General features: G+C 43.3%; 1 protein-coding gene across 1 annotated transcript in view; it reads left to right on the top strand.

The window, feature by feature from the left end:
- Positions 1-20,708, top strand: part of CMYA5 (cardiomyopathy associated 5) — a 57,030-nt gene that overhangs the window by 31,408 nt on the left and 4,914 nt on the right. Inside the window, exons 8-10 of the mRNA XM_019531702.1 lie at positions 5,190-5,337; positions 17,917-18,050; positions 19,411-19,510. Coding sequence (XP_019387247.1) covers positions 5,190-5,337; positions 17,917-18,050; positions 19,411-19,510 — 382 coding nt within the window. The remainder of the gene's footprint in view (positions 1-5,189; positions 5,338-17,916; positions 18,051-19,410; positions 19,511-20,708) is intronic.

The following is a 20,708-nucleotide window of genomic DNA, read 5'->3' as shown; positions in this document are numbered from 1 at the left end:
CCATCCTCCTCCAGCAGGCTACAGAAGTTCTAGCCTCCAAGGGACCCTGCTGCTCTTTCTCACCTGGCCCTCTTTTCTGTGCATCAGGCTTAGGGTTCCCCATTACAGTCACTTTCAATTGTATAACCCAGGTAGTGCCCAGGGATGCACTCCCTCTCCAACTGAGGGGAATTATCAACAGGGTGGTGTGTTGTGGAGGGACAATGTGGCCCAGCAATCACCTCCGTTCCCTATAGAGTCAAGCTGAGAGACCCTATAACTTAACTATTTACAATTTATTAGGGTAAGACAAGGGGTGGAAACAGGGGCAAAATACAATATCTAAAATACTTATATGAATATATACAAACCCTATACACCCATCAAGATACCAACAGGCAATCAAAGGGATTAACTCAATGCCTTCAATAGTCATGCAATCATAAATTCCGTAACATATAAATATTTACAATATAAAATAATTTTCACAAAAAAGAAGGCACTATATACCATATATAAGGTGCAGGAAACTAGATATCAAATACTTTCAGTACCCAAAAGAATAACCTTGGAAGCAGGGCAGCACTCCCTAGATACCAGGGTGGAAAAATGGAGAAAATCCCAAGCTCCCAGACCTTTCCCAATCCCAAGGGAATAGCCCACATAGCCCCCTTTACACCCTACTGGGGTTCTCCCCTGTGGGGACTGACCCCTCTCTCCAGGTAACTCATGACTTCCTGGCAGAGTTGTCCCTGCCTCCTGGAGTCTAGCACCTCTTCCTCCTGCAGGGGCTTTCTGTCACCCAGAGCCCCTTGTCAGCTGGCCCCCTTCAGGCCATGTGCACGGCCAGCTCCTCCTTGTACCAAGGGCTAGAGGCCTGACCCACCTTGAGCAGCACCGGGGCTCGGTCCCTCCCTAGCATTCTGTGCAGCCTTGCCTGCACTGAGGCACTGGCTCTGTGCCAAGGGGTGGAAACCCGAGCTGCTGCTGGGGGCTCCCATGGTCTCGGCCTTGCCGAACCCTCCATGCTGCACTAGCAGTACCAAGTTTCCTGGCCTCTCACCAGGAACAGAGGACCTAAGCTGCCGCAAACAGCTCCCAGGGTCTCTCTTCATACACCTCCTGTGCACCAGAGGCCTGACTGGTTGCCAGGGGTTATGGACCCAAGTTGCCTTGTGCAGCTCCTGGGATCCCAGTATGCTCCTGGACTATGCCATGTGCTGCCTGTGCACCAACTATCTGGCCACATGCCAGAGGTTGCAGACCTCAGCTGCCTCATGCAGCTCCCAGGGTCTGGTACCATGCACCACTCATGCACTGTGTTCCTGGCCTCTAGCTGGCAGGGGATTCCAAATCTGAGCTGCCTCGTGCAGCTCCCAGGGTCTGGCTGTGTGCACCATACTCCTTAGCAGCAGGACCGAGGACGTGGCCCCTTGCTGCTCCCATCCAGTTTGGGGGGGGGGTCTTTGGGGCTCTTTGGGGTAACAGTTCTGCCCTGCTAGCCAACTCACACCTTCTTCATCTCTTGATGCAGCAGCCCTGTGTGCCAGGCGTGCTGATCTTTTTATACCCTCCGGAGGATATAAAAAAACTTCAGGAATAACCTTCACATGCAACTGCCAGGCATAATACCCAAAACATCAAAAATACTTTTCGATTTGCCAGGTTAAACAGGAGATGAGGGCACTGACAATGTCCTGCCACTTCAAGGAAGCAGTTAAAATATACTCAAGAAATCAATGTTATGCATGCTCTGCATTACCCAATTGGGAATGCTCAATAGGATACATGGGCACCTGGAACTGAGTAAGATTGCCTGGGTATACATGTCACAAAATATCATAAATACATGCAAATCACAGAACTTTAGTTACAGAAAAACTATAACCAGCTGATGTTTTATCTAATAGGAGGAGGCTATTAAATGGCAATGGAAGTGCTACTTAGACACATGGGCTAGGTACAGACATCACACTTCTACAGATATAAGTGATTGGAAACCATTCTATACCCATAACAGAACAGAAGTTCAGTGCACACAGCCTATTTACAAATGGCGGAACCTGGTCTAAGATTTGCCCGTCCCCCACCACCAAAGCATGAATGTGTGTACTGTTTGCCACTGATCTAAACTGACCACTTACAGAAAACCATGTAACTTAGATTGATTCTGCCTGGGCTTTTTGAATGTCTGTGCTTAGCCATGAAGGTGAAATAGGATTTTCCCTAAGTCTCTGGAATGCCATGCTGTGTTATCTTTTCCTGTCTCCTTTGAAACTTGATGGTTTCCTATTTGAACTCTTAATTCTGTACCTCTGTAACTTGATAACTTTCTGACAAACTGAGGCAGAATCTCTTTGGAGCCAGCTTATGCTGTAACAGGCTAGTGGGAGCATAGCTGAACAATGCAAGAAACTAGGCTACCCCGCCTGTCTGACACTTGGGATTTCATTAGCAATGGAAACTGATTCTCTAGCTTGCCAGGGCAGCGTGCTACTGTTAGGTCACTAGGCTGGCATACGTAGATACCTTAAATAGTCAAGTTAGCAATACACAGAAACAGAATTAATTACATTAATTACAGTAATCCCTATTGTGTTGGTACACACAAGAAAGCAACTACCATCTGTAAACTGGCTGGACAATAGAATTATACATTGGAGTTAATTGAAGAACACCTCTGACATAGGAGAAATTCACATAGACTTTCAAATGGAGCAGAAGACAGGGAAAATAGAGTGGAGAAAAGGAAGGAATGCATCTGGCGGCTGAATTGCATTAGTCTTGGGCCTTTTACATTGGAGGCATGTACTTCTGCTCTGCTTTCCAGATGCCCTCTTGCTTCCATATTTGGAGCCATATTATCATAGTCACATTATCAGCAAGCACTCCAAACCTGCTCTGAATGAGTGTGTTCATCCAGCTGGATGAGCATTATCTCACATGACTATTCTCAGTTGTCAGAAATGATGTCAAGGGAAACAGATATCTCTTTGTTTCCACACTCCGGCACTTTGACAGATGAAGGTCATCTGCAGATCAAAAGATGCAGGCATTAACATAAGGCCTGCACACTTACCCTTTCAGTCAAGATCTATCAGACCTGGTCCTCTGTATTCCCTGAAGCAGAGGAGAAGCACCTTATCCTTATTTTTCTACACTGTACCTCTTTAAAAGTCAATAAACAGACAAAATCTGAGATCTGATATAGTGTACAGATATACATGGTGATTAGGACAGCCTGACTGCCTGCAGCTTATTTCAGTGAAAACTATTATTCAAATTTCAAAAAACACACCACTTTTTTAATGCTCTGACTTCATCTAACCCTTTATCTTATTAATTTAAACTGAGTAAATCCTATTGATGACTTTTATGGTTAGCTAAAATATCTACAACAGCATATTTGTGTGTGTGTGCATGTGTGTTAGTTATGAAAATATAAATTTATACATTTTATCTTACTTCTGGGCATAGACAAAATTTAAAAACCCAAATATTAATCAAATATGTCAAAAGGAAACTAAAGGAATCTTGCCCCAAATCCTCCTCAGTCTTTGGTACAACAACCCCTTCCCTCCCTCCAACCCCTCCCCAACCTTAACTAGCTCCTCCATTTCCTTGTGAGCCTTGATATATATATCCTGTGGGTCTTTAAATTTGATTGTGTGTAAGTCGGTACCTGGAATGGATCCTCAGCTGGCATAAGGAAGGATATTCCCATTGATGCCAATGGGGCTGCACAGCTTTATGCCAGGTGATACTCTGGCCCACATAGCCCTCGTTCTGATTAATATAAAGGTCTGTAGTTCCTCAGGTTAAGTATTGAGTTCAACATCACTGCAGTTATTATTATTTACCTCTTGGGTCAATAAATCTTGATTTTTCACTAAACCAAGAAATCAATATGCACTTATAGTTTTTTATAATTAACAAACAATTTGTGGTACCAAGCAAAAAGAAGGTTTAAATGAGCTGCAGTTCTGCAAGATTATCCTGGTATAAAATACTCATTTCTATTCTTGACTAAGGCATCATATTTTATCTATCTAGCTATCTACCTACCTACCTACCTACCTAAATCAGAGGCAGGCAATTATTTCAGGCAGAGGGCCGCTTACTGAGTTTTGGCAAGCCATCGAGGGCTGCATGATAGGCAGTCAGGGGCAGAAAAATATTACTTTTCTAAATTTTTTAGGGGCCCCATGGGCCAGATAGAATGGCCTGGTGGGCCACTTCTTGCCCACCCCGATCCAGATATTTAAGCATATGTGTTTTCTATTATGAACTTTTTAAAAATTAACCAGTTTTATTTTACAGCTTGATGTTAGTACTACTTTAGAAGTGTCAAATACAGATCTTGGCAGGTTTACAATTTCATTATTCAGAGCAGGGGAAGAGGTTGCGAGTGAGTAAACAAAATCACTTTCCAGCTAAAAAAATGAGGCTGAAAAATCTGATGGGCTAATTTTGTAGACTATTTCACATGGCATTGCTTTGATCACTTGCATTTGGTGTCCTTTTTATCATTTTTTTCTGTTTATGAGATGGGGCCCAGGTTCCTGAGTTTAAGCTCTGAGAAAAAGTATAGGATCAGATTTTGGAAGTTGCATTGCAAGAATATGCTGGGAACAATTAGGCAGCAAAGTCAGCACTATTCCTCAGTTCAGCAGCATCATATTCTTGTATGTTATATAGTTTATTCAAGGGCTGTTGAGGACAGGAATGAGGTAATTTAGGTAAAACTATGCACAGAGTGGCTTCACTAGTCTATTCCTTAAAGAAAAGCAGAAATGCAAAAAAAATTAAAAAATTAAAAAAAAGGGAGTGAGTGAAAGTAAATAATTATCTAATTTGACACTTCAAGTAATCCCAGAACTGCATCAATTTATGTTGTAATGTCTCCCCACCCCAAAAAAAGAACCCTCTGAGGGACTCGGGACCTTCAGCTCCATAAAGCAAACTGCTACTCTGAAGCAACAGGAATAAACACAAGATTACGAAAAAGGAATCTTAGTGTTATTTCTACATGAATTCATTGTTTCCATGTGAGGAAAATGATCTTTTTATACTAATTCAGTTTATTGTTTTTATGGAACCGGTGACTTAAACATTTTACAGTTTTATTTTCATTACAGTCTTCCCAGCATACATTTTGTAGCAGCTGTAGCATTCTTCACAGTGCAGCTAACATGACATTGTGTTCACAGCTCCCTCAACCCCATTAATAAAGGCAGAGGACTGCACCGTGTGTTGGGACACAGCCACTATCCGATGGAGTTCAGCCAACTCAGAAGCAACGGAGTCTTTCACGCTGGAATACTGCAGACAGTATTCCCCTGAAGGAGAGGGTCTTAGGTGAGTGCCTGAGGTTTTTAATTTGGAGAATTTGGATTAGAGAGGCTTTAAGGAGCATGTCCCACATTGTGAGCTATTATGTAAGTGATTATATTGTTTGTCTTGAACTACATAAAGAAGAAATCAGCTTTTTATGGTGAGGAAGAGCCAAGCCAGATGTTAATCTCTGAGATTATACTGGGAAACCACAAGTACTTTCATTTTATTCTGCTAAATGAAAGTCTATTTATTTGGCATCAAAATTTTGAAGACCTTGTCTGGTCCATCCCAGGCAAAATTCCAGTGAGCTGATCCTCAAATGAATAAATAAGAGAGATGAATGGATCCACTCCTCTGCACAGTAGAACCAGTGCAGTTGTGCTGCCCAGGGAAGGGCAGACTTTGGGAAGTTTGCATCTCTCCTTTCTGGGGTACAGGATAGGAACGTGGGTACAACTGGGGGGTTGGCTGCTGCATAAGGCCGTATGAGGAGTAGCACAGTGAAGGGACTGTAGTGGCCCAGGAAGCAGGATTTGCAGCTGCTTGGGGATTTGGCATGAGGTTTCCACACTGCCAGCTCCTCTGGGCAGCCCCTGGGTACTTGTGCCAAGGAACAGATGAGAAGAATTTAGTTGTCTTTGAATAATGAATGCCTGGTGTGATGTAAAATGTATAATAACGTGCCGTAGCATTGCTTGCACGTCCTTGTTTTAAAAAACACCAAGCATTTAAGAGATCTGAAAAGTTTGTGGGGGGTTGTCCCAGGGGTGTTGGTGAAGGATTCTCTGCTCATTTTGGGTACCTCAACACATGCTCTGTGGTGGAGGTAGAATTTTTAAATAGTGCACCTCTCAGTGGAGGCGCTTTAACTAAATCTCATTCACTTAAAAAGCCCCCACTGCCATTTTGAAACACGGGATGCTGAGTACATGAGATTGATTGAGTCTGCTCAGATGCGTTCCAATCGGAATGCATCAGAGCACGTGTATAGAAACATTGTAATGTTAAAAAACACAAACAAGGTTTAGTGCAATACTGATTAGCTTGCCTTTTAAGTGCAAGAATTTCAAATGGATTTTAAGATTCCTCAGGCCCTTGTGCCCCAGGGAGTTCTGAACAGGTGGACTCACACCCTCACTCCATACACACTACTACCTGAAATCAAAGTAATACAGTCACCTTGGGGCGCTGCTGTGTGTGTGTTACTGAGGTTATCAGTAAGCTCCCAACTGGTAAGCTTCTGATAAGCCACTAAAATGGTTATGTTATGTTTGTTTCAGGACATAGCATGCATGGAGAGGATGTGATGTGCTTCTTTGTGGTGCCCCCTTGTGTAGTCCTTTCACTGCATAGACATGCCCCCAGTGACTTCAGCAGACCTCCAAGCAGGCTGCAGGATCTTCTTGAGCCAATCATCTTATAGTAGTAAAGCTTATGTAGTTATGTAGTTGCTCAAAGCAAGGAACCTATCTTGGGGCCTTGTTGCACACTGCATGAAGGAAGCCTCAGCTCATGGGAACCCAATCTGGCTGGCTCCCTACCTTGTTCCCCCCTCCCCACTCTCCCTAGACTCCACTCCTGGACCCATCTATGCCTTGTGACCTGGCTAGGGTCACATGTGCTCTGCAGACTGTTTGCATGGGGCTGCAACCCTGGAAGTAGCAAGGTCATACCTCTGGGGGTGAGAGGGGACTTGGCTTGGTGCCAGTACTGCCCCCTGGGCAGGAGAATTCAGGGAGTGTAAAGTTTGTCTGCACAGAACAGGAGAGCAGGGGAAGGGATATTGCGTCCTGGGATTCTGGAAGATTGCAACTTGAGGAGTGGCCACACATTAGTGGAACACGAGCAGGCTCACATGGATCAGAGATAAACCTGCCCTGGAGTGGCATAACTTCAAGCCCCCTAAAATGTGCTTAAAACTAATTTCAGGTGTTAATGCATGGACAATCCAAAGGTTAAGAGCTCCAGGAGGCACTGAAAAGTAATATGTAACATGGCCTATGTTGTGTTTACACAGCAGTTAGCTCAATGGGGTAGCAGATTCTGACTGCATAAGGGTGCTGGAGGTTACTGAAATACTAATAATAATAGTTGATAACATGCATACTCTACATTTTTCAATAGAAAACATATTCAAGTGGGGAGGCCAAGTAATTTGTAAAACAAACAAGCCAAACCAAGCCCCCTCTCAAAACCAAAACATCTTCTAAGAAAATAATTAATAGCTAAATCTTCCTCCCTATCCTAGGCCAAAAGACTTCTACATACAAAACCAATCCAGCCCTTGCCACTTTCCACTCAAATCACCACATTACTCTTATTAAGGAATAATACAGGTGCAAAAATAAAATGGCTACAAACTGCCATTAATAAATGTAGGGTGGAAACTAGGACAAGTCTCAACTAATAGAAGGAGTGAAGTTTTAGAAGGGTGTTCTGAGCAAAGCAGTGGGTGCACCGAGCCTCAGTCATTTCTAGATGGAACTCAGAAAGTTTATGCAAGGGCTCGTATAATGGGACATGGGGTTCTTGCATCAGTTACCAGAACCTGCGGTGTGTGGATTCAAATAGTAGCAATCTGCATGTTGAGGCTAAGAGGTAGTTCATACAAGGTAGCTCATACTCTGCCCAAGAGGTATCTCTTAATTCCATGTTCCAGGGCTTTTGTGGTTTTCTGCAGCAGCCAGGAAGGAATTTTCTCCTCTCATGATTGCCTTATAAGTTTTTGGGGGTTGGGGGAGGAATGGAGGGTTGTCTTCCTCAGAAGTATTGGACATTAGCCAGAACTAAAGGTAGGAGTTTCTACTGGGCTCACGGGAGCTTCTATTTAGAAACCTCTCTTATGCTTGGCTAAGCATCTTACTCTTTTGTTAAGGGTCAGGCTGATTGCCAAATTTGGGGAATTTTTCCCCAGGTAGATTTTTTTTTTTAATTTACTTTTCTCTGTAGTATGAGTCATGGTCTGGCATTCTTGTAGCATATATCAACTGATTCTTTGCTACTGCAGTGTGCCTGTGGCACATTTTAGAGTGTTTTTTGTTTTATTTTCATAATACAGTTTGTGCCTGTTGTATGAGAAGGGTTGGAGTACCTGATAAATGGATAAAAGGTTACCTGCAAACATGGGAGACTGGATTTGAGGTCCCTTCCAGTCCTGTGTTCTGGCCAATTTATTTTCTGTATCCTGGTAGCCCACAGGATGGTGACAGGATGCTGTTCATGACTCTGGTGGCTTCCCAGCCCCACAAGCTAGAGGGGCACCTCTCTCTAGATTCATGTAGAAGGAATGGGCCCATTGTTTAAAGAAGATTTTTTTCTTAAACTAGGCTGAGTTCTGATATGCACAGGAGGGGCTGGTGATTGCACAGAAAGGAAAAAATAAACACTTGAGAATTTTAAAATCCTTCTATACCTTTCTTGAAGGATGTGCCTCAGAAGTAGACCATAGAGTACTGTAATGTACATGGCTCCCTCTGATCTTAAACTAGGAATTGATCAGCGAACAGCTCCAAGCTATAATTACAGTGTGTTGGCGCAGACTCGATTAGCTGATTAATCGGGTCTGCTGGAGCGTGGTAATTACTGCACTCCAGCATCTCATGTATCAGTGTCCCCACACTTAAAAATGGCAGGAGAGGTGCTCGTTCGACAAGCTTTAGATAAAGTGCCCCTGCCGCCATATGTAAGTATGGGGATGCTGATGCACAAGACACTCCTGGCATTTTAATTAGAGCGGCTCTCAGAGCTGCTCTAGTTAAAGGCTCTTCCTTCCCCCGCAATCCTGCAGCATGTGTATAAATGCCCACAAAAACTAAAAATCCGAATTAGCGAGGAGTTTTTTAACAAAATGGTCTTTTGTCAAAAGATGTTTGGTTCAGGGCTGTCCAACTGGTGGCTTTACGTGGCCTTTGAAGGGTTAATCCATGGCCTTCAGGCTCCTACCCAGCTGCCACTCCCCCATTGCTCTGGCTGCAGCAGCATCAGGGGTTTCCAGGCTCCCCTTCCCTTTTCTGCCTTCCACATCCTGCCCCCACCCCAGCAGGTAGAGCAGCACATCCTCTGGTGCTCAGGGACTCTGTGAGGTGCCTGTGTAGCACTGTGCAGTGGGAGAGTCTGTGGTCATGGAGCTGAAGGGTGAGGCTGCTGCCCATGCATGCAGTGCAAAGAGAGATGGGGTCACCTGCATGCCTGGTGCAGCGGAGGTGGGGAGGGCCATGCACACAGCGGCGGGATGATTTTTAGGCCCATGTAGCAGGCCCATATGGCCTAAGCGGGGAGGGCAGGTGGGGGGGCTGTGATAGTGTGGCCGATAGGGTGAGCAGCCCCTGACTGCTCAGAAGTTTGATAGCCCTAGTTTAGTTTCATAGTTAGTAGAGTCGGAAAGGACCTGAGCAGATCATCAAGTCCGACCCCCTGCCATGGCGGGAAAGAGAGCTGGGGTCAAACAACCCCAGCATGGTGATTGTCTAGCCTTTGAGACAAGGTGGTTGTCTAGTTCATTGAGACTACAACTTTTTGCAGGATCTTAGGTGCCAGGTTTGATTAAGCTGGAATTTCTAGAAATGTACTATTCCCCAGGCACCCCAGGGGAACCATAGCCCAGTGGTTGGGGCATTCACCTGGCACGTGAAAGACCCATCTTCAGGTCCTTACTTCAAATCAGGCAGATCAGGGACTGAAACCTGGGTCTTCTGTGTCTTAAGTGAATGTCCCTAACCCTGTGGTTGGCAACTTTTTTCAGAGATAGGCTGAGAAAATGTATCTCAGTCCAAGCTGAGCTAGCACTTCCAACCTGACTGCTGCTGCCACTGTTTCTCCCCTCTCCCTGGCTCTGAATTACCACCACTGTGCATGTGACCCAACCACTGCCAAATACCACAGATTCTCCTCGCCACTAGATTGCCCCACTACCAAAATGCTGCTGACATCTGGGCTTTATGGGCTGGGTGAAATCATTTGTCATACAAGATCCATCCCAGGGGCTGTAGGTTGCCAACCTCTGCACTGACTCACTAAGGGTCACTCAGTGTCTGGCTTCTTACTTTAAAGCATCTTCATTTCATCTCAGTGCTGAATGGAACAATTTTTGAAAATTCTTGAAAACTTTCCCACCATTATCCACCCATGTCTACAAGAAAGGCTGCCACTGCTTTCCCACCATTTTCCATCCATCTCTTTGTAACCCAGGTACACCCAAGGGTGTGCCCTGTCCTCAATTGGATGGGAGAGGTAAACAGGCCATAATGCTGTGAGAGGGAGGCTGTCACTTGTGTTCAGATCCCTCTATCCTTTATAGAGCCAGGCCAGGCAAATGTTACTTAACTACATACAATGTATTGATTCATAATCACACCCCCTCACTGACAGACAGAACTCGCTAGGAAAAGGTAGTACCTATTCAGCGTATATTACTTTTCTGCTCTCGTTCTGGGGATCCACCACAATCAAAGGAGGAATGTTTCAAGAGAACCATGTTTCCAGAAGGCCAGGCAGATACAAGCATCTGGTGCGCTCTGGGAGGTCTGCTAAGTTTGGGACAGGCCCCGCCCTGTTTCTGTTGGCAATTTTAAGGGTTTTTTTACATGTGCTCCAAGGTCTGGACCGGGGTGGGGGGAACACTTTAATTAGAGTGGCTCTGAGAGCTGCTCTAATTAAAGTGGCGCAGTGTCACGGGTATTCAGCATCCCAGACTTCAAAATGACGTTTGACTGACAAATACTTGTTCAACAAGCTTTAGTTAAAGTGGCTCCACTTCCATTTTGAAGTGTGGAGACAATGAATCCACATGATGTGGAGGCTGCTGGAGTGTGCTAATTAGCATGCTCCAGAAGATGGATTAATGATGCTAATTAGCACCCGTCAAAGCAGTCTGACACGTGTGTAGGTGCCCGGTTCCACAATGGAAACACCAGGGGAACCTTGGCAAATAAATCCTCTTGGAGGTTTTTTCCGTCCTTCCTTCAGCTTTTCACATGGAAGGGAAAATATCTGATGGAGGACTCTTAGATTTCCTGCATCCCTAATCTGCTCTTGGGGTGGCCAAAGATTCCTTCCTGGCTGTGTGGGACCTTATGAAGCTCCTCCTCGCACTGTCTTGCTTTTCTTAAGTCCTTTTCCAGGATATGTGGGCTTGAAATATTTCTTTCAATTTCCATAACTCTGCTGTTTTCTCACTGTTCAGCCTCTTCTGTGTTAAGGAGTCAATGGAGATGTGGGTGGATGATGGAAAACTGAGAGAAATATAGTCCAGGGATTAGCTGTGTGGGCTGTTCAGATAGAAATCATGTATCACATGAGAAATCTGTTAGACTTAGAAACAGAAATTAGTATGTGGTAAATTCATAAGAAGTGGAAATAAGTGTTTTTTTTCTGAGTAAAATTCATCCTTATGACCAGTGGGAGAGTGACACTGCTAGAAACTGAAATTGGTATAGTATATGGGACCAGTGGAGCAAACCTCCATACCAGTATGTTTGGACCCGAAACTGGAAGGGACCGTTTCTAACACTATAGTCTCCATGCCCGTTCAGTTATATTAAGACTTCCATCAAAGGTGACAAGGAAGAGACCTTCATTGAAGGAATAGGCAGAAAAATGGCAGATGAGTTTCAGTGTTAACAGGTGCAAAGTAATGCACATGGGGAAAAAATATCCTTAGCAATACATACATTAAACTAACCAGTATGACTCAGGGCAGAAACCTTGGAGGCATTGTAGATAGTTCTCCCAAACCCTGCACAACGGCAACTAAAAATGACAATGAATTGTTGGGGGCATTACTAAGAAAATAACTAAAAACAAAACAGAAAACATCATCATGACACTGTAAATCCATGGTGCACCCACATCTTGAATACTGTGTGCAGTTCTGGGCTCCCCATCTTTAAAAGGACATAGTGGAATTAGAAAAGGGAAGAACAACAAAGATGAGATATGGAGCAGCTGCAGTACTAAGAATGACTTTTCAATGATTTTTTTGGTAAGGAGAAGGCTGAAGAGGGATATGAGCAAGGTCTCTGAGATCAAGAAGAGTGTGAATAAAGTGACTGGGGAACTGCTATTTATGAAGTCTCACTGGGGCACTTACTGAATTATCAGGAGGCAGGTTTAAGAGTTCTGTTTTATACAAAATAGATTTAACTTGTAGAACAGCATGTGACACCTGCTCTGGACCAGGTCTGTGTGCTGGCTCCAGGGCCAGTCTGGATCAGGCCCCAGGCTGTCTGTGTGCACCAAAGCCGGCATGCAGGGCCAGGCTGGCAGGGTACTGCATGCATCCCACGCCCTGGGCCCCCTGCACTGCATACAGGGCCTGCAGAGCTCTGTTTAGCCCATGTGCCAGATCAGCTCCTTATGCCATATGTGGTGCATGGGGTCAGTCCAAGACGCCAGGTTATACGGCTCCATAGGCCGGATCCAGCTGATGGGCCATATGTTTGACACCCATGATGTAAAGACTCCTAAAGGCAAAACCAATACTATAAGTGAGCTGAATGGCAACCCTGGAGCTGATCTCTTGATCAGAGTGGTTTCTGAGTGACCCCAAACTGGAGTCACTCAAGATTGAGAGTGTTAGATTGACGTTGTAGCTGTGATGGTCCAGAGATTATGTAAGTGCCAAGGGTTTCTTAATTGAGAGATATTTTAAAAATGTGGTCCTATGTTATTTGCATGAAAGCATGCACCAAGCGCTTATTTTTGCTTTCACCTATGCTGGGGTAACTAAGGTATAACTCCCCTGAAGTCAAACTGTAAGATGGGGGTACCTGAGAAAATAATTAGTTCTGGAGATCACAGCAGAGCAGAAAATGGAACTCAGATCACCTGATTCCCTGGCCTTTGCTTTAGCCACACAATCATTCTCCATTTTCACCATGCCCAGTCTGCTGAATATTAATGATGACAGCAGAGCTCTAGATGTAAGGTTTCACTGGTGGATTACTGTAAGGGAAAACAGCTATTTACAATGTTGAGGGCATTCTGAGTGGTATGTGCTATGTTAGGCTTATGCTATATTAGAAAGAATTCCTTTAAACTATTGGCATAGAGGGAAAAAAATCAGATTTCCCCACAATCAGGAAAATCTCTAATGTGATAGGCAATTTACAAGCATTGAACCACATCAGTCAGACTCAGGTGTGAGAACCTTGCTCACCAATTTAAATGTGAATGCTAATGTGCCTCCTTCCTCCTCTAATTCAAACAGTGATATAGTGCATGAAATGGAGAGCCCAGCTTTGAAACGCATAAATTTCTCATTCTAAAGAGGAAGACTGGAAAAAAAAATGAAAAAAAATCAAACATCTTGCATTCTTTCAATTTTTGTTCCTTGCATGTTGTATTGTGTTACAAATGTGTTGTAGGGACAGTGTGAAACCTAAAAATAAAACCATTTTGGAAAAGGGCCAGGATGTTTCATCAGTTGAGAATACAACCACATTTCCAATCATCAGCAAGGTGGGCAGACATATTTTAAACAGGGACTATATGGCAAAACACTCATCATATTTCTTTAGATTGATTTCCCTTCCCTCTGTGACAGAAAATTACATGGTTCAACAGCTTATACTACTTTAAGGAAGATCTAGCATCAGTGCCTATTACAGGGGCTCGGAAATGAAGCAAGCTTTGTCCTTAGCACAATCAGGATGGTAGCAATACATCTTCCCTTCCCATATGCCTGCCGTATATCACCGTATGCTAAGCAATAATCAAACCTTTAGCTTGTATGTCCAATTGCAGAGCCAGCATTAAACACCACCAACTAAATGAACTGATTAAGGTACTAGGGCCCTCAGTAGCTCAGCTTTCCTCCCCCTTTGCACCCAAATAAAACCAGAAACGCAGAGAGACTGATTTTTTCTTTGGGGCGGACCCTGTTGTGAGTCTAGAGCTGCTTCAAAGTAACTGTGTTGCATCGAAATTCCATCTTGTTGGCATATCCTGTTTCATTACTTGGTACCAGCAGGACTGTTATTTTAAGCCTTAATCTCAGCTAAAATTTATGAGCTCTTTTTCTTAGGAAGCTTAAAGCTAGATAAAATAGATTACTAAACACAGGACATTTATTGGAAAATCTGACCGCTGCTTTCCACAGTAGGTCTGTTTAGAGGCCAGATGACTTTGTGCTGTAATTAAATTGGAGGTGCAGGTGAAATATTGTCATTACAAATGTGACGATGGACCCAAACAATGTATTAGAACATGCTCACACTTGGAAGAAGGCCAAGTCTAAACTTGATGGCTGATGCTACTCTATAATGAACTGAACCCCTGGATTTGGGGTCTCTGGTTCTAGAGTGGGGACATTACAGCAGGCTTCTAGGTCTACTCAGAATCAACTGTACTTCTCTTGATTAGATATTGAAGATATATCAAATAATTGATCTAGGATGCAAAAGTAAAGGAGATCTACTTTCATGGACAGCAGCGACTATTATGGCATCTGCCAATGAAAACAGTAAGGCATTTTGCAGAAGTGATTACTGTGTGATAGAGGGTTTTTTTTCCATTTTTGTATGTACCTCAGTATATCCTAATTTCATTACTCTTAAGAGCCTGAGGAAAACTCCCCCTTGCCAGTATTCTTTGCTTGTTTTTACAGAACTGTTTAATGGAGAACAGTGAAAAATGAATTCACCTCCAAAAATACAGGGATGTCAGGACAGCATTTTAATATAACTGGGTACCCCAGCTCCTAACTTGCTCAAGCTAGAAAGTTTGGAGAATTTACTTAAAGGCTTTCCTGAGCTCCCCTTCTCCCTGAATCTGGGCTTCCACAGCCTCTCTTCTATCATCTTACACTCTTATAATACCTTTCTCCATGTTTCCCCCATACTTGGGCCAGCCTCTTTCTTTTTGCATGTCAAAAGACCACCACCTCCTTATTCATCCCCCTTCCAGTGACCATACACCATTGTGACTTCAAGTTAAATACAGGCTTAAATACCTCATTGACTCTAGATCTTGGTCATGTACTTAGTAACCAAACAACTGGTCTCTTCTCCATCAGGTTCAGCTTAGCTTATTAGTATCCTTCATTCATTAACAAGGTTATAAAGAGGTTCTGATAATACAAGAACTCCAAATTATTTGAAGTTTTTTTCTGATTGGAAGCAACTTTGAAGGACTTACTGATTTTTCTCTTACTTTTTAAAACAGCAAACACCACTGTAAAAACTGTGATGCAGCCACTGAAACAAATTAGCTGGTACTGCTGTAGGTGGCAGTCCTGAACTCCTTATCAACACGCAGCTCCCTTTGAAGAAAATTGGAGTTTGCCTTAGTCAGGAACGTGTGAGGACTGCTGGACTTTATGCATATCTGATAAAAAAGGCTGAAGCATGAATGTAAAAACCCTAATTGTCAAACACGGATCATTCTTCAGTTTGTATTGCTCTCTGGTGGAGCATCTGGGGAAAAATAGTTTATGTAAATCAACAGCCATGGTCTTACTTGAGAACAGGGCTTAACTGTCTGACATAATATGCAATCAGGCAAACTAGTGCTGGAAAAGGTGCTCTAGTTCCAGCTCAATGGCATGTATTACAGTACTGAAAGCAGTCTGGTCTGATTGACAGTGTCCCAAGTAAAGAATCTTCTCTTGGCTTCCATTGAAGGAAAATTTTGATCTGCTCCAAGTTTAGGCTCTAGCACCTGGCCTTAATAACCAGACTGGGTGCTGAGAAATTGTGTAGTAACTGCCAGGCTTAGGAGGAATCCTCGGCTGTATGTAGATGAAATACTTTTCCACGTTTCAGGAAAGCTTCAGAGTTTTTTGTGGAGGTTTTGACAGTCCAGTGGCTAAAGAGACCTGCTCAGGGCACTTCTCTGAACCTCACACAGCAGACAGACAAAAGCGACATATCCAGATGAGCGTGCACGTGCTTTTCCCCAGAGACAAAGCAGAAGCATATATGCCGCTGCTGCTTGTCCCTGGGGAAAGCCCATGCAAGTGCACTCTGGTAGGCAGCAAGTTGTCCTGAGTGGGATAGGGGAGGCTGGGCTCCAGAAGCCTTAACTGGGATCTGGGGGGGCTTCCCAGGGCTCCAGCAGCAGCAATCTGGCAGCAGAGAGCCTGGCCAGCAGCCAGAGTGTGGTTCTAGCTAGCCAAACTCCAATTTCAGGCCGTGCATGCTGCCACCAAGTGGGCTGCCCTGCTTTTTTCAGGTGGTGGGTTTTTTTTGACACAGGGATCCCTCCAGTGTCAAAACCCCACCCTGCACTGCAAATTAACAATGCAGGGAATGCCTGCATGTGTGGCAGGTGCGGTATGCAGTGCTGCAGATAGATCTGCAGTGCTGCATGCTGCATGTGAATGCTCATCTGGACCTGCCCAAGGAGTTCCTCTCTTCGGTTGTTCACCACACGCATGGGATTTGCTACGCAGGGGCCTTGTGCAGAATAAAGCCCCTGCTTGTCCTTGTACAACAGAAGCACGTTGCTCTGCTGCAGGTGCCTTCTCCCCGCACGGAGGAGAGGGCAGGCTTTACACAAAGGGGCAGACATTTGAAGATAACCACCTGCATTTGCACTTGAAAGCTGGCTAATTGTGTGGCACATGCCAACTGGTACTTGTTGGCAACATTACTTAAACTATGCAGGTTGATGCTCACTGAGCACTCAAATACTGGGTTTCATGCATTGAGTGGGTATATGCATATTCTTTATAGCTCACCCCTTATGTGGGGTTTTGAAAATCTGGAACCAGGAAATAAGTAAATGCAAAGTAAGCTCATTTCAGTTTAGGCACAATATAAAGTAAAGTCTGCATTTGTCTAGATATTTGTGGTGCCTTCAGCAGAACATCACAGCATCTGTGAAGAAGTTCTGGTAATGCATAATGGCAGTGCCTGTAGTGGAGGAGGTGAGGGCAGCAGCTTCTGAGGAACTATAATGGGCAGGATCAGCTAATCTAGGACACTGTGCCAAAGCACAGCTCTCCTAATACTGTGTAGTTAAAGTGCACTGCGCAGGAAGGGAGGAGAATCCCATTTGTATTGTTGAATGATTTGGGAAATGAGAGCCCACAATAAAAGAAGCATGCATTTCTGTGTTTACTCTGCAAGTGGGATCTCCACAATCATTCTGGTCTCCTTGCTTTCATGCAGTTGCATTTATTAAAGGTTCTTTTTCTTCATTAACTCATTCATTTAGCAGCCAACAAAAATCAGGACGGCTGAGTCTCCATTGCTGTGCATCTGATAGAATCACTTAGATCTGCACAAGTGAATACAAAGTGGCTGTAAAATACTCCTAACTTAGAATGATATTTGTATAGATTAAATGACTATACCAGGTGCAAGGCAACACAGAATCTAGTCATCTAAAAGAATATAATCCAATAAAGAAGCAAATAAAGTAAGTAAAAATTGTAGGTACAACTGAAGAAACGCCACATAATCTGAATTAAAAAAAAAAAGATCTGTCCATCTATTTACTAGTACTGTATTCCAGCTCTGTCTTTCTACAGTGCCAACAACTGGAGCATTCAAAGATAGTATGAGGTATCTAAAGTAACTTGACAGTTTATATAAACAGGTATTTTCTGATGTAGATGTTAGTATGCATTTTTACTCATGAAACTTGTTGAACATGTAGATCTTTTGCTGGAATAAGAAGACCTGAACTGAAAGTTTACCTGCAGCCCAATGTGAATTATTTCTTCTATGTGAGAGCTGCCAATGCATTTGGGACAAGTGAACAAAGTGAAGCTGCCCTCATTTCAACTAAAGGTAGATCCACAGTTTTTGATATTAAAGCAATGGTGTGGAGGTGCAGTTCATTCAAAAATGGCATCATGTCAGTTTAACACTGAACCTTGATTTTCAGAAGCAACTAATTTACAGAAGCATAATGAGCCTGATTCTAATCTGATTACATTAATATAAATTGGAAATAACTTAGCTGAAGTGAATGGATTTATGCTAGAGTAATATGGGTGCGATCTCAAAATCATTCTTTAGTTTTGTACGATTTCCCCTGAGAATGGAGAGCTCCTATGAACAATACTTCTGCACTCATTCCCTCTGTCCACTCATAAGTCATTTTAGGAGTTGTAACAGTAAACATTTCAGCCTTTCAGGCACCTTACATGAGTATGGTTTGGCGTTATCCAGTTTAGCATATACCAAAAAAATATTTCTTTCACACATTATATAGAATCATCTGAAACACAGCTGAAAATCTGTGGTTCGATTTTTTTATTTTTTTTTTTTTTTTATTTTTTTACTATTTGGCTCTAATGTTTCAGGAAAAGTTATGAAAGACTCGTTCAAATAACTCTCAGAAACTCTAGATCAGTTTAGCAAATAATTCATTTCAAATGGTTTTAATGTCAGGGGAATTCCTGTTGCATGGTAAATTTGTTTAAGTGCTTTATTCTGTTACAACCCCAGACCTGTTTGACATAATACTACCCTTGCAACTGGAAAGGATTTTGGCTACAAGATTACTAAAGACATTTGGAGAATAATTACAACAACAAACCTGATATCCAGTATTTCAATTTTCTTGGGTGTCTCTGTTTTTGTCTCTGTGTTTACCTCTGCATTTCTGGTAGATTCATATATAGAGTCAGGAAATATTTTTGAATGTGCTACACCAGATTTAAGATTCTGCTATAGTTTGGGGGAACTGCATCATACTAGTTAAGTAAAAAAAAAAAAAAAAAAGATATTAAAGTTGAAAACCTCTGGGTCCTCATTTGTGAAATCTCTTTAGCAGTGCTAGAAACTACTAAAACTCTTTGTTTGTCAGTACTGGTGGCTTCTTGCTATGTAATATTGGTTTGTGTGAGAGGGTGAAGCAGGGAAATCTGATACCTGCTGATACAGGTATAAGTCCTGATTAAAGACTTAGTACTAACATACATTTTCTCCCAGGATGAAAAGAGGAGGAATCTGATGTTAACTGAGTATAGGAAGAGGCTAATACAGCTCAGGGGTACAGCACTCAGGTTCTTCCTCCTACCTGCCAGCAAACAAACCTGAATCAGTTTTAGGCTGGAATAATTGTTACATTGTTAGGGATTTTATAATTCATTTAAAATGAACACTGCAATCATCTCTGAACTGGTGTTTCTCTTCACAACAGGAACCAGATTTCACTTTCTCAGTGACACCATTCATCCTGCTTTGCAAGTGTTGTCTGATGAAATGGTGATATGCCTTTCCAAGAAAACTAAATTCACTGGGTAGGTATCAGAATCCCACCTTTGGAAGTTTTGATGTCTTAATACTGGGTCTAAACTTTCTGTTTAGTCCACAAACATTTTTTACACTAATTGAACTGAAATGTAGAAGAGTGGGTTTAGTTGAATTGGTACAACCCCTCATGTTATGTGACTGTCTGCCCTCTGGATTAGTGGTGTCAGTGCCAGATTATGACTATGTCCAGTTTAAGAGGCCCCATACAATAAAAATAATCCAGGAAAATGGATTTTCATGAAATTTTAAGATGAATTATGGTTATTTCTGAACAAATTGATTAACTCAATATGAATAATAACTGTGAAGCCATATATATGTATATTTTTGTCATATTAGAATGAAAATGTCAATATTTAGAGAGTCATTTTCCCATATCTCCTTTATTTGCCAACTGATTATTATACAACGTGATATTGAGTCAGGTTTTTTTCTTATTTAGAGGCCCCTCATATTGTGAGGCCCTAAGCTGTAGTTTAAGTAGTTTAAACCTAAATCCAGCACTGAGTGGTGCCCATCAGTGGGATGGATGAGAGGCATGGGGTTAGTTTGCAGGGGTCAATCATCCAGCTCCCCACGCCCTGATTGGGACCTGCACTGCCAGGTGAGCTTGGATTGGGCCCTGCAGATCAGGCACCATGCTGGGTAGATCAGACTCTGCATGCCTGGGTCCAATCCCCTGCTGGCTGGATTGAGTCTCTTCAACCCAGATCAGGCCCCACACCAGCCAGGACCCACAAGCCCAAACTGGCTTTGTGCTGGCCAGATCTGACTCTGTATACCCAGATCAGTCCCTGCAAGCCCAGACTGGCCCTGTGCTGGCTGGATCCAGCCCTTCACACCTGGATTGGGCCTCACGGCAGCCAGCTTCAGCCCCATACGTCCAAATTGGGCTCTGCACTGGTTAGACCTGTGCTGGGCCAACCCTGCAATCTAGCCCATGGAGCCATGTTATCCAGCCTGCAGAGCTCCCCATGAGTCTGGACTTTTGGCAGCAGGGGACCACAAATTAACACTAACTACCAACGGTCCTGCACTGCCAAAGTTTTGGAACTGCGGAGAGTCCATGAGCCAGACAACATGGCTGTACAAGTCAGATTTAGACCAGGTGTGGGTTGAGCAGCCTTATTGTGCATCACTGCAGCAATTTAACTAACCCAGTTTTTCTATTGGTTTGATGAAAGC

This window comes from Crocodylus porosus, unplaced genomic scaffold, assembly GCF_001723895.1.
Source record: "Crocodylus porosus isolate Cpor-Errol unplaced genomic scaffold, CroPor_comp1, whole genome shotgun sequence".
Taxonomy (NCBI): domain Eukaryota; kingdom Metazoa; phylum Chordata; order Crocodylia; family Crocodylidae; genus Crocodylus; species Crocodylus porosus.
The sequence above is the reverse complement of the archived record's forward strand: the minus strand, read 5'-3'. Positions and strand labels throughout refer to the sequence as shown.